A 13,788-nucleotide genomic window follows, 5' to 3' on the forward strand; every position below is an offset into this window, starting at 1 on the left:
CCAGAGGAAGGGTTGTTCTTTCTCAGTTAAGCTTTTTTTTTTTTTCTTTGATACAGAGTCTCGCCCTGTCCCCCAGGCTGGAGTGCAGTGGCACAAGCTCGGCTCACTGCAGGCTCCGCCTCCCGGGTTCACACCATTCTCCTGCCTCAGCCTCCGGAGTAGCTGGGACTACAGGCGCCCGCCACCACGCCCAGCTAATTTTTTGTATATTTAGTAGAGACGGGGTTTCACTGTGTTGGCCAGGATGGTCTCGATTTCCTGACCTCGTGATTCGCCGGTCTCGGCCTCCCAAAGTGCTGGGATTACAGGCATGAGCTACCATGCCTGGCCTCAGTTAAGTTTTATATTGGTGGTGCATCCAAGAGGTAGCATCACGTCAGCAATGACTCGTAATAAAAAATAATCATGGGGTGAACTTGATGTATGCTCAGCATCAGAAGACCCAACGATCTTTGCCCATTAGCAGTTTAGCCACATGTACGCATAGACTATATCACATACATATACTTAGTCTAAATCATATATACCAAGCTAACAGAAAAAGAATAGCAATTTCAAACATTTTGCTAGCACATAACTTTGCAAAAGAAAAATCATTTCCCTTTATAACAAAGGGCTTTCAGAATCCAACTATCAAATGAAATACTTCTAGCATTTAAAGAGTTTTTTAGACACATACAATTACATTCAATGAAGTTATGAGTGAGCTACAAAATGGAAAATTAAGAACTCACATTGATAAAACCTCAAACACATCTCAGAATAAATTCAAGCTTTTTAGCTTAACACCTACGTCTTTGTCAACTTTTTACTATGGAACGGCCCGTTAAACACTTACGTAATAAAATTCAATGTTCTATGCTAAATGCAGAGAATTTTACAGTACACTGCATGATTTATAGTTACATTATCACCTTTTTTCCACAATGCTTACATTATTTCACAATTATAATCATTATTAAGCTATTAATACAAAGCAGAACAGTTCTTCAAATTAAGTCACCTTTTGCTGTAAGTAGCAAAGGCTGCCTTCCTGCACCAAACAAAGAAGTGACTCTTGAAATAGGGGGTGGAATTTCTTTTTTTTTTTTTTTTCTGTTTCCTCTTCTTTTTGAGACGTTGTTTCGCTCTTGTTGCTCAGGCTGGAGTGCAATGGCTCGATCTCAATCTCAGCTCACCACAACCTCTTCCTCCAGGGTTCAAGCGATTCTCCTGTCTCAGCTTCCCGAGTAGCTAGGATTACAGGCAAGTGGCACCACGCCCGTCTATTTTTTTGTATTTTTAGTACAAAAAAATGTTGTACTAAATGTTGAATATGTTTAACATGTTGGTCAGGCTGGTCTCGAACTCCCGACTTCAGGTGATCCACCCGCCTCAGCCTCCCAAAGTGCTGGGATTACAGGCGTGAGCCGCCGCACCCAGCTGGAATTTCTTTATCCAACATAGGACCGATGCGCTTGGCAGATTTGCAATAGATGATCAGGAGCCACATGCTTACTGGACAAGACGAATTTCTCGTGGTTCCTGTTGTGCTCGTTGCCCTCCCAGTCCAACCTCTTCCGCAGCAACTGGCATTGCTCCAGCTCCTGCACCAGCACCTGGGCCGCTCTCCTACACGAGCCCGCCGATAGGTACCGGGCGATGAGGAAGCACAGCCCCGAGTCCGCGAGAGGCACTGGGCGCTGAGCGGACAAGGGCTCTGCCATGGCCGGGCACCGGGCGGGAGGCGGGAGCGAGTGATCCAGCGAAGCTTGCAGGCCCCGCCGAGGTCTGACCGGGCTGGCGTTCCTCTCCTCAGGCAGGCGCCACTGCGGCCTTCCATTTCCATTTTTAGCTATACTTTTGTTGCAGAGACACATAATAGTGTCATCAACGTAAGATTTTTTTTGGCCGGGCTCGGTGGCTCATGCCTGTAATCCTACCACTTTGGGAGGCTGAGGCGGGCGGACCACGAGGTCAGGAGTTCGAGACCAGGCTGATCAACATGGTGAAACCCCGTTTGTACTAAAAATACAAAAACATTAGCTGGGCGTGGTGACGGGCGCCTGTAGTCCCAGCTACTCAGGAGGCTGAGGCAGAAGAATCGCTTGAACCCGGGAGGCAGTGGTTGCAGTGAGCCAAGATCAAGACACCGCACTCCAACCTGGGCGACAGAGCTAGACTTCGTCTCAAAAAAAAGAAACAAACAAACAAAAAGATTTGTTTCATCATATATGATTTTTTAAATGAATATGGAAGGGCAACTAATTGCAGATTTCCAGATTCTATTGGGTGCATTTAAAAGAGTAACGTAATCATTTATTTTAAAAGGTCAACATTTACACTATGCTGGGTGTAAAGTTGTATCTTGTGCAACTATTTGAACTTCTGCTGAGGAATTTTTTTTTTTTTTTTGGAGACGGAGTCTTACTCTCTCGCCTAGTCTAAAGTGCAATGATCGCCTAGTCTGGAGGCATGATCTCGGTTGACTGCAACCTATTCAAGCTATTCTCCTGCCTCAGCCTCCCGAGTAGCTGGGACTACAGGTGCCTGCCACCACTCCTGGCTAATTTTTTTGTAGTTTTAGTAGAGATGGGGATTCACCATATTGGCCAGGCTGGTCTCCAACTCCTGACCTTGTGATCCACCTGCCTTGGCCTCCCAAAGTGCTGGGATTACAGGCGTGAGCCACCACACCTGGCCGTGCTGAGGAATTTTAAATCTAAGTTTTAAAGTGTGCAGAGAGGGTATATAATTTTTCAAGATTATTTTTAAATATATGTAAGCAAAATAAAAATTTGAAGCCCACTGGGGTAGAGAATGACTGTGACACAGTTTCATTATATGTTAATTTTCATACAATACTTATGAATTAGTTATCACAGCCAAATCCTGCCATAATCCTATAAATGAAGTCCAAAAAATCCAATTGTTTAAGATATTAGGTAGCACTTTTTGAAGTTGACGGAATGGAAACAGGAGCGGGGGGAATAATGGTAGCCAACTTCCAATCGGATTTTGCTGGGTTAATGTTCCTTTTTCCATAGAGAAAACTGAGGCATGTATGGAGATGTTGCTACCTTCTCAAGTCCATGGAGGAGCCAGGATTTGGCTCCAGAGTCTGTGCTCTTAATTCCTGCACAATGCAGACCTAGAGGGTATAAAATAGTATAGTTCATTTGGATGCTAAATGCAAATTAGTATAGCTACTAATGAGATTGGTTATTGTTCCATATGTTTATCCACCATATGCATTTTCTCTTTGAAAGGTCTGCTCATATCTTTTGTCCATTTTGTTCCTAGGTTGTCTTTTTATTATTGATTTGTCAAAATTTAATACATATCTATATTCTTTATATGCTGCCACTTATTTGTGGTTATGTGTATGCAAATATACCCCCAATTTATGGCTTGTTTTTCATTTTCTTTATGGTATCTTTTGATGAACAGAAATTGTTAATTTTAATGTAGCTCAAAGTGCCAAGTTTTTCTTTTAAGTCATGTAAAAAACTCTTACCTTATCTCTAGGTCATAAAAATATTCTTTCATATTTTATTCTGAAGTTTTACATTTTTGAGTCCTACTTTTAAGTCGTTAATCCACTCAAAATTGGTTTTGTATGTGGTGTGAGGTAAGGGTTCAATCACCCCCATCCCCACCCCAGGTGGCTAACCAGTTATCTCAAGATTAGTTCCATAGTATATCCTTTACTCATGGAATTGATATATCTCCCCTTCATGTATTAGGTTTGCAAATAATTGGGGGTCTAGTCTGGTTGCATTGATTATTATGTCTGTAACTGCATCAATATCATACTGTTTTACTTACCATAATTTCATTGTAAGTCTTGATGTGGGATTAGGCAAAAATAATATTTCCATTTGTTTCCTGTGTATAAAAATACAATTGATGTTTGTATATTGATTTTTTTTTCCCCCTGAGACAGAGCCTTGCTCTGTCACCCAGGCTGGAGTGCAATGGTGTAATCTCAGCTCACAGCAACCTCTGTCTCCTAAGTTCAAGCAATTCTCCTGCCTCAGCCTCCCGAGTAGCTGGATTACAGGCACATGGCACTACACCCAGTTATTTTGTTTTGTATTTTTAGTAGAGACAGGGTTTCACCATGTTGGCCAGGCTGGTCTTGAACTCCTGACCTCGTGATCTGCCTGCCTCAGCTCTTATTTGCAGCCACTTTGCTAAACTCTTTTTTTTTTTTTGGAGGCAGGGTCTCGCTTTGTCACCCAGGCTGGAGTACAGTGGCACAATCTTGGCTCCCTGCAACCTCAACTTCCCAGGCTAGGACTACAGGAGTGTGCCACCACGCTCAGCACTTTTTTTTTCCCCCCTTAGAGATGAAGGTCTCACTGTGTTGCCCAAGCTGGTCTGGAATGCCTGGCTTCAAGTGATACTCCCACCTCTGCTTCCCAAAGTGTTGGGATTACAGATGTGACCTACTGCATCTGGCCAATTTTCTTTTTTAGCATTATTCTTACTTGGCATTAATATCAAAGTTTTATTTGCCTTATAGAATAAATTGGGGAATGTTTCCTCCAATAATCTGTTCTTTGAAAGTTTGTTAGAATTCCATTGTGAATATCCCTGGGATTGGTATATGTACTTTCAGTCAAATTTTAACTATTAATTCAACCTTCAATTTCTTTAATGTTTATATGATGGTTCAAATTTTCTATTTTCCCTTTAGTCAGTTTTGGTAAATGACATTTTCTATTATCTTGCCTATTTCATCTATATTTTCCAATGTATTACCATAATGTTTATAGTATATGCTTATCTTTTTGTCTCAGCTAATGCCAGATCCTGTTTATTTGGGCAATGTCTTTTTTATTTCTCTCCATTCCTCTTGCCAGAGGTTTCTAAATTGTTATCATCAGAAGAACCAACACCTGATTTTCTCAAAGAACCAACATTTGGCTTTGTTGATACTAATTGCCAGGCACTATTCTGAGTGTTTACATATATTAACTAATTTCATGTGGTGTGTATAATGCTTTCTCATTGGAATTTCCTTATCTTTCATATTTTCCATCTCCTTGTCTCTGTTTTGCCTTCTGGATAATTTCTTCAGATCTGTCTCTTAGTTTACTCATCTCTCTCTAATTTGATGCTTAACAAGTATATTGAGTTTCAATGATTATAATTTTCAATTCTAAAAGTTCTATGTGGTTTCTTTCCAATCTGCCTGATCAATTTTTATGGTCTCTTGGTCTTTGTTCAGTTTTTAGTTACATATTTTTTTTTCTGTAAACACTTCATACTTTATATTTTGTATCTGACAGTTCCAGTAACAGAAATTCATATGATTCTAAATCTGTATTTAGATAATTCTGTTGATCTCACTCAGCGAAGCTTGTTTCCTGGCGTGTTTGGTAATTTTTTTTATTGTGAATTTTTTATTGTGTGTGTTTTTTTTTAATTGGTTGAACATAATCTGTAGGGATCCTGGGAGCATAGATTGGTGATGCTTTATTCCAGAGAGAATTTGTGTTTGCTTTTTTCAAGAGCCAGAGGCTGTTACCACACTGGATACATTTAAGCTCCCTTGAAAGAATCAGGGCTTAAGGCAAGAGTCTCAGATTTAGCTTCCCCATCTCACAGAGAGCTCTAGGCTTAGTGTGCGGATTCCAGGGCTGGTACTCACACTGTCTCCTCTGGTTACATTTGGTGACTGTTCCCAATCTACTGTCAATTTAGTATTCTCCTCCCATCCCCCCACCAACCTTAGAGAGCCTTTATTTTCATCTAAGCCTAGCAGTGCATAAAACTATGTTTATTGTAATTTTCTTAAGACCTACTTATATTTCAGAGGAGGGGCCTTCAGAGGAACTGATATGCCATACTTCTTGAAAAGAAATTCAGTTCATTTTTAATCTTTGGATCATATCAAGGAGAAAGTCTGAATTATGTATTCTTGTGTGAATTATGTGTTGTTATGTCTTAAACACCTCTTTAACACCTGTTAAGAGTCAGAGACTACACCAGCAACAGTATCCAGCTAGAATGTAATATAATTGTTTTGTTTGCATTATCTTTATCCTATGGTTTCATTCTATTATGGCAAGTAATACTGGTTTTCCATTTACTATAGAGATAGGAAGTTTCCTTTAAAGAGGAAGTAATATATATATGTACAAACTAATTTAATACCTGGCCCATGTATATACATATACGTATATGTGTATATATACATATACATATATGTATGTACATGTATCTATATACACATATACGTATATGTGTGTATATGCATACATGTGTATATAGATGTGTATATGTATATACATACATATGTGTATAGATGCATATGTGTGTATATACATGTGTATAGGTTTATATATGTATATATGTATATACAGATATAAATGGGCTGGGCATGTTGGCTCACACCTGTAATCCCAGCACTTCAGGAGGCTAAGGTAGGTAGATAGCTTGAGCCCAGGAGTTTGAGACCAGCCTGGGCAACATGGCAAAACCTCGTCTCTACAAAAACACAAAAATTAACTGGATGTGGTGGTGTGTGCCTGTGGTCCCAGCTACTCTGGAGGCTAAGGTGGGAGGATCGCTTGAGCTCAGGAGACAGAGACTGCAGTGAACTGAGATCTTGCTGCTGCACTCCAGCCTGGGTGCCAGAGTGACACTCTGCTTCAAAAAAAAAAAAAAAAAGATACAATTTAAATAACTTGTTAAATAAAAAATAGTACAGGTTGTCATCAACTATTGCAAAAGTCATATGAGAATGGGGGCTGGGAAACACTGGTCTGTATCTTCCCAATTCCCAGGCTCCATGTCCTTGGTCAAAACTTCCCTTTGCAGTCCAGCCCCAGTGCCCCCTCCCTTCTCTGAGTGATGAAAGAAAGCATTGTGGCCAGTGCCTCTCAGCCTGCCTCCTGCTAATCATCCCTTTGTCATGTGCCCTGCACCCCAATTCACCCCAAGACGGAAGCAAGCTCCTAGACGGAGGACAAATGAAAACCCAAATCCAGTCCCTATAGGGGAAGTGCTCCCTTTCTCCTCTGTCTCCCCCGAGACCTTGCCTCCCCATGTCTCTTCATGAAACCTTATCTCCCCATGTGCTGTGGTTTAAATGTGTCCCCCCAGATTCTCTTGTTAGAAACTTAATCCCCAATACAACAATGTTGGAAGACAGCACTTGGTGGAAGGTGTTTAGGTCATGAGGGCTCTGTTCTTGTGAATAAATGAATGCCGTTTTAAAGGCTTGAAAAGGGGAGTCTGCTGTCTCACTCTCTCTTGCCCTTCCACCCTCCACCCTGTGAGGACACTGCATTCTGCCCTTTGGACAGCAGCCGCCAGATGCCCGCACCTTGATCTTGGACTTCCCAGATTCTAGAACCGTGAGAAAATAAATGTCTGTTTTTTATAAGTTAAGCAGTCTCAAGTGTTCTGTTTTAGCAGCACAAAATGAACTAATATACCGTTTCGCCCCTTGTGCCCTTGTACACTTATGTGTCCTTATGAAACCTTGTCTCCTAACATGACCTTATGTCCTCATGTCTCCCCGCATGACCTTGTCTTCTCAAGTCTCCCTGTGAGACCTTGGCTCCCCATGTATCTTCATGTGACCTTGTCTGCCCATGTATCCATGTATCCCCACAGGACCTTGTCTCCCCATGTCTCCCCATGTGACCTTGTATTTTCATGAAATCTTTTTTTTTTTTTTTTTTTTTTTTGAGATGGAGGCTTGCTCTTGTCGCCCAGGCTGGAGTGCAATGGCAAGATCTCGGCTCACTGCAACCGCTGCCTCCTGGGTTCAAGCAATTCTCCTGCCTCAGCCTCCCAAGTAGCTGGGATTGCAGGCACATGCCACCACGCCCAGCTAATTTTTGTATGTTTAGTAGAGATGGGGTTCCACCATGTTGGCCAGGCTGGTCTCGAACTCCTGACCTCATGATCCACGCACCTCTGCCTCCCAAAGTGCTGAGATTACAGGTGTGAGCTACCATGCCTGGCCCGTATTTTCATGAAATCTTATCTCCTCATGTCTCCCCATGAGACCTTGTGTCCCCGTGAAACTTTGCCTTATGCCTTACTCATAGTTGGTGCCCATGTGGCAGTTGGTCTGCTCTGGTGTGGGAACTGTGACATGAGTTGACATAATCAGATGAGTGGGTGGGGTTGTGGGGAGCAGCTAAGCAGCAGGCCAGGCACCACTGCATACCAGCAAATGAGTTGTTGCTTCCAGACAAGTCAACAAGTTGAGTGGAGGCGCTAATGCCCTGAGCAGCCTGGCTCTTGGCCTTTCATTTGTTTGTCTCATAAACAAACTCTGAAATTGTGTTTCTTGGAAAGTGGAGTATAAACCCATCCCCATGTCCCAGTGCTCAGAGCCAAAAAGCCATCAGCACTGACCATCGTGCTGAACTTCTGGTGCGGATTTAGGGGAGTAAGGCTCTCACCTCCTCCTGCTTGCTAAGGTCTCATCAGTAGCCCTTCTTTTAATCATGGAAGCAGCATCTACAGAAGTATATGGGAATGAGAAGAGGGTCTATGCTGAAAATGAAGTGGTTTCCTGGCTCATGCTTTTGCCTTTTGGAAACTAATGATTTATTTGCAAGATGTCCTTCTTTTCCATTTTAAGTTCATTCTTGGGACCTGGAGAAAGAACTGTGGGGATTAGCTTCTGTCTAGAACTTGCTATGGTCCAACAATTTTACTTGCTTAGATTTTCTTTCCTTTTTTAAGTCAATGGTTATTTTTGAATGAATCTATTTTAACAAATATTTACTGAACAGCCTCTCTGGCATGGAGTTTAAGAGCGTGGCAGTGGAGTCAGACTGGCTGGTACCAGATCCCACCTGTGCCACCTGCTAACTTATGACCATCGGCACATTAACTTCTCTGATGCTGACTTATCCACTGAATGGGGATAGTACTGGTACCTGCCACATAACAGAGGGTGATGGTGATCGAATGAGATCATTCCTGTGAAGGAATTAGTACACTGCCTAGCACATGCGAGGCACTCAATGATGGAAGAGGGGAAGGAGGAAGATGGCACATGTCATGCACCATGATAGATTCTGGGGACACCCACATCAATGAGAAACAGACCTTGCTCATAGGGGTCCATAAAACATCCATTGGATGCAGCAGTCCGTGGTGGAAGAGAGTGGATTGGGCCACGGATGGTAGAGGGAGAAATCCATTTACTGGCCATATGTTCATGTTGGGCATGTCTTCCAGAAAAGCATTGCCAGCCTCCTGGGAGAGGAGAGGCATGACCTGGGTTTGGCCATTGGGAGATGTTGCCGAGCCTTCCCAGCTCAGCGCATTCTCTTTGCAGAGTGTCTGGTCCTCAGTGGGGGTTCTCTACTGCTCCATGCCTTAAGCCTCACCTGGCTGCTGTGCTCCTGCAGCAGAGGCTTTGGTTTTCCAGCCCTACCTGTGGCCAGGTGGCTAAGTGTCTCTACTTCAGAGATGAAGTACTAAGAAACCCCTGTTCCCACACAGCTTATGCCACTTCCTTTGATGCAACTATTTCAGTTTTAAAGCCATCATTTTGTTCTCTATCTTGCCAACTTTTCTGTCCATGTGGTAGGCAACCTCCAAGATGGTGCCCGGTAATTCCAGGCTCCTGGTGCTCATGCCCTTGCATAGTGCCACACTGTATGAGGTGTGGTCTACGTGATCATTAGCATATGGCAAAAATGATAGTATGTCACTGCTGGGTTCTGTCTCTCTCTCTCCACCCCTCCTTCTCTCATCATTTGCTTTGGGGAAGCCTGCACCCATGTCATGAGCGTCCCCAGAGAGAAAACCACATGGCAAGGAAGAGGCCTTCTGCTGACAGGAAAATGAGCGAACTTAAAGTCAAGTCTTCCGGGCCGGGCGCGGTGGCTCACGCCTGTAATCCCAGCACTTTGGGAGGCCGAGGCAGGCGGATCACGAGGTCAGGAGATTGAGACCATCCTGGCTAACACAGTGAAACCCCATCTCTACTAAAAATACAAAAAATTAGCCGGGTGTGGTGGTGGGCGCCTGTAGTCCCAGCTACCCAGGAGGCTGAGGCAGGAGAATGGTGTGAACCCGGGAGGCGGAGCTTGCAGTGAGCTGAGATCACACCACGGCACTCCAGCCTGGGCAACAGAGCGAGACTCCGTCTCCAAAAAAAAAATAAAAAAATAAAGTCTTCCGGCCTCAATTGAGCTTTGAGCTGACTGTAGCCCTGGCTGATCTCTTCACTGCAGCCTCCTAAGAGTCCCTCCCCTCTCATCACCCAACACATCCACTCTCAGATTCCTGACTCGCAGAAACTGTGAGACAATACATATTTACCGTGGCTTGAAGCTGCTAAATTTTGGGATCCTTTGTTACAGATAACTAATACAGTGCATGTCTCAATTGTTGCTGTACTCTGAAGGGGATTAAAGGGCGTTATTGCTGGGCACACTGGCTCATGTCTGTAATCCCAGCACTTTGGGAGGCTGAGGTGGGCGGATCACGAGGTCAGGAGATGGAGACTATCCTGCCTAACACAGTGAGACCCTGTCTCTATTACAAATACAAAAAATTTGCCGGGCGTGGTGGTGGGCACCTTGTAGTCCCAGCTACACAGGAGGCTAAGGCAGGAGAATCACTTGAACCTGGGAGGCGGAGGGTGCAGTGAGCTGACGTGGCACCACTGCACTCCAGCCTGCATGACAGAGCAAGACTCCGTCTCAAAAAACAAAAAAAGAGTGTTATTGATTGGCTCCCTACAATTTCAACAGATGATGAGATCAGAGGTGTAACACCTGGTCGACTACTCCTAGTCTGGATGAAAACAGTGCTGAGAATTTGATTATCCATCCTGCAGTTGGAATCCTCTGCAGTTACTTCCTCCCGCCTGATCATAGGCAAGCCATGTCAGCACTCTAAGCCTCAGGCTCTCCATTTAGCGAATGGAGGTGATTATACCTACCTCATGACATTGTTGTAAGGATCAAATGAAATAACGCGTGTAAAAAATGTAAGGGTGAAAGTTCCCTCACGTGTGAGCTATTAACATGAATTTCTGCAGTCTCCTATCATGAACTCACAGAAGGTGCTGGGGGACACACCCCTTCATCACCTCACCCCACCCCACCTATCATTCATCCTTCCGGAAGGTGGGGATCTCTGGTTGTGCAAGCTAAGCGGGATGTGCTTATAAAATAGTGAAGGGTGTCATGGCTCACGCCTGTAATCCCAGCACTTTGGAAGGCCGAGGTGGGCGGATCCCCTGAGGTCTGGAGTTCAAGACCAGCCTGACCAACATGGCGAAACCCTGTCTCTACTAAAAATACAAAAATTAGTTGGGCGTGGTGGCGGGCGTAATCCCGAGGCTGAGGCAGGAGAATCGCTTGAACCCAGGAGGCGAAGGTTGCAGTGAGCTGCGATCATGCCATCGCACTCTAGCCTGGGCGACAAGAGTGAAACTCCATCTCAACAACAACAAAATAAAATAGTGAATACATAGTTACGTGTTGAAAATCACCCCAAATCTCACTTTCATTTGTGCAAACCACCAAATGATCCCATACATTGGACATGAGTGTGCACAGACAACAAGCTCTCCTCCCTGACTTGGTTGGAGCACATCTGAGACAACTGGTCCCCGTCGGAGTGGATCTTTTTTTTTATTTTTAATTTCCAGGGAGAATAGAGTCTGCTTATTTTATCAAGAACTATTCCCAAGTGATGCGTCCCTAACAGACATTCAGGCGCTGGAAAGCAAGCATAATGCCCCAGTATTAAGTTTACTCGGCTAATTTTACATCTCTGGGCATCCATCATGTACTTAGCTCCAAATTATACGTTTGGTCTGGGTTTTTCTTAGGCCTCATCTGCACAGCAGGTAAATAAAACAGTCCTGTGGAGGAACCATAAAAAGATTTGTAAAGGCTCAGTGTTTCTGGCCTCAGCCAGGGCTGCAAGTCGTCTGTCCAGGGGAGCTGTCATCCAGGGACTGTGCAGTTGGCAATTCTAGGACTGTAAGACCACCCAGGATAAATAACAGCCCAGGTTACTGGAGGCCACCAGCCCAAGAGGTCCTCAGCCTGGACCTCTCCTGGCTAAATCGTTTGCCATCAAAACCAGTCTGTTCTTCCTGCAGTCTCTGGAAATGATCACTCTGGGACGTTTGCAGTGACTGTCCTGGCCACGAGACGGCAGCAGGGTAACATTCCGCCGTAGGTGCCAGGCCAGGAAGAAATGGTTTGGCATTTTCCTTTCTGTCCCCCAGCATGATGCCTGGAGACAGGACAAATATAGCGTAAACAATAGTCAAAGGCTGCAATTTGAGTGCCACAGCCTCGGAGGCCAGCTTCTTCTCTTCCTTTCTTTCTTTCTTTCTTTTTTTTTTTTTTAAATCTAATGAGAGGGAAATGCACCGGGCGTTTGGAAATAGAATTCTTCTTTTTCAGGTCAGGACCTAGGTTGAGATTTGCCTGGTTGGAGCAGAGCCTGTTTCCTCTAATATGAAGTAATAAATGCATTCACTCACTCGGCAGCAAGTTTTCGAGCACATATCAGGCTGCTCAGTGTCGAGACGAGCCGGGCACTCACTCTGTGGGGACACCAGGAATGCTAAGGACTTCCCAGGGGCAGCTGGGGAGGTGGGTGCCAGTGGGGGCATAGGTAGGAGTGAGGCCAGGTGTCACTGAAGTAGGGTTGAAGGATGGACCTGATGGTGCAAGTGAGTGTCCTAACGGTGCCAGGGGAGTGGAAACTTCAGACAGAGGCGGGGTCATGAGCCACGACACTCAGCCGGCTGTCAGGAGCTGGGCCTGGGCAATTTAGGTCATCGCTGGGCCTGAGCCACCATCCTCCCGGCCTTCTAGTCTGACTCCCTGCTTCTCCTCAGACCCCCACTCCACACCAGCCTCACCCAGCAGCTAGCTGGGTTCCTTAAAAAATATTAATTCTGGGCCGGGCATGGTGGCTCACGCCTATAATCCCAGCACTTCGGGAGTCCGAGGCAGGCGGATCACAAAGTCAAGAAATCGAGACCATCCTGGCCAACATGGTGAAACCCTGTCTCTACTAAAAATAAGAAAATTAGCTGGGCAAGGTGGTGCATGCTACTCTCAGCTACTTGGGAGGCTGAGGCAGGAGAATTGCTTGAACCTGGGAGGTGGAGGTTGCAGTGAGCCAAGATTGCACCACTGAACTTCAGCCCGGCTCTTTCTGCACACAGCCAGAGCAAGACTGTGTCTCAGAAAAAGAAAAAAAAACAATAAAAATTAATCCTGGCCAGGTGCAGCGGCTCACATCTATAATCCTAGCACTTTGGGAGGCCAAGGCATGAGGATTGCTTGAGGCCAAGAGTTCAAGACCAACCTGGCCAACACAGCAAGACACCCTCTCTTTTGTAAAAAATAAATAAATAAGAAAAAAATTAATTCTATTAAGCCCATCCCTCATGCAAAGCTCCCCCAGTGGTTTCCCAGCTTACCAGTCTCAGGGGCTATCACAGTCTGCCCCACAGATATCTCCTGCACAGCCCTCTGACAGCCTCTCATGCCTTCTGCCTTCCAGAACACGCTGGCCTCCTTTCGAATTCTGGAACTTTCCAAGGCTTAGGGCTACAGGACTTACGGTTCCTTCTACCAGGGCCTGCCTCTCGGGCGTGGACCCTGAACACTCTGCCTCGCCATCCTGAAATTCCTCATAATTTTTGAGTGGGGTCTCACATTTAGTTTTGCATTGGACCCTGCGAATGGGTAGTGAGCCCTGCCTCTACCTAGAACGTGCTACTTTTTGTGGGCCCGGCTCCTTCAGTCAGCCAGGTCTTCTCTGCTCACATGTCACCTC

The 13,788-nt window shown here is 44.9% G+C and overlaps 1 protein-coding gene across 1 annotated transcript; it reads right to left on the bottom strand.

The window, feature by feature from the left end:
- Nucleotides 1-989: 989 nt before the first annotated feature.
- On the bottom strand, nt 990-1,706 carry LOC105473199 (bromodomain and WD repeat-containing protein 1-like). Its single transcript, XM_071072434.1, has 2 exons — nt 1,450-1,706; nt 990-1,095 (listed from the first exon to the last, which is right to left on the bottom strand). Exons 1-2 carry the CDS (start codon nt 1,704-1,706, stop codon nt 990-992), a joined length of 363 nt encoding a protein of 120 aa, XP_070928535.1.
- Nucleotides 1,707-13,788: the final 12,082 nt, after the last annotated feature.

The sequence above is a fragment of the Macaca nemestrina genome, chromosome 1, assembly GCF_043159975.1.
Source record: "Macaca nemestrina isolate mMacNem1 chromosome 1, mMacNem.hap1, whole genome shotgun sequence".
In the NCBI taxonomy this organism is placed as follows: domain Eukaryota; kingdom Metazoa; phylum Chordata; class Mammalia; order Primates; family Cercopithecidae; genus Macaca; species Macaca nemestrina.

Coding starts and splice junctions, on each gene's coding strand:
- LOC105473199 (XM_071072434.1), bottom strand. CDS start 1,706: ATGGCAGAGCCCTTGTCCGCTCAGCGCCCAGTGCCTCTCGCGGACTCG. Junction 1,096..1,449: donor CAAATCTGCCAAGCGCATCG/GTCCTATGTTGG, acceptor AAGAGGAAACAG/AAAAAAAAAAAAAAAAGAAA.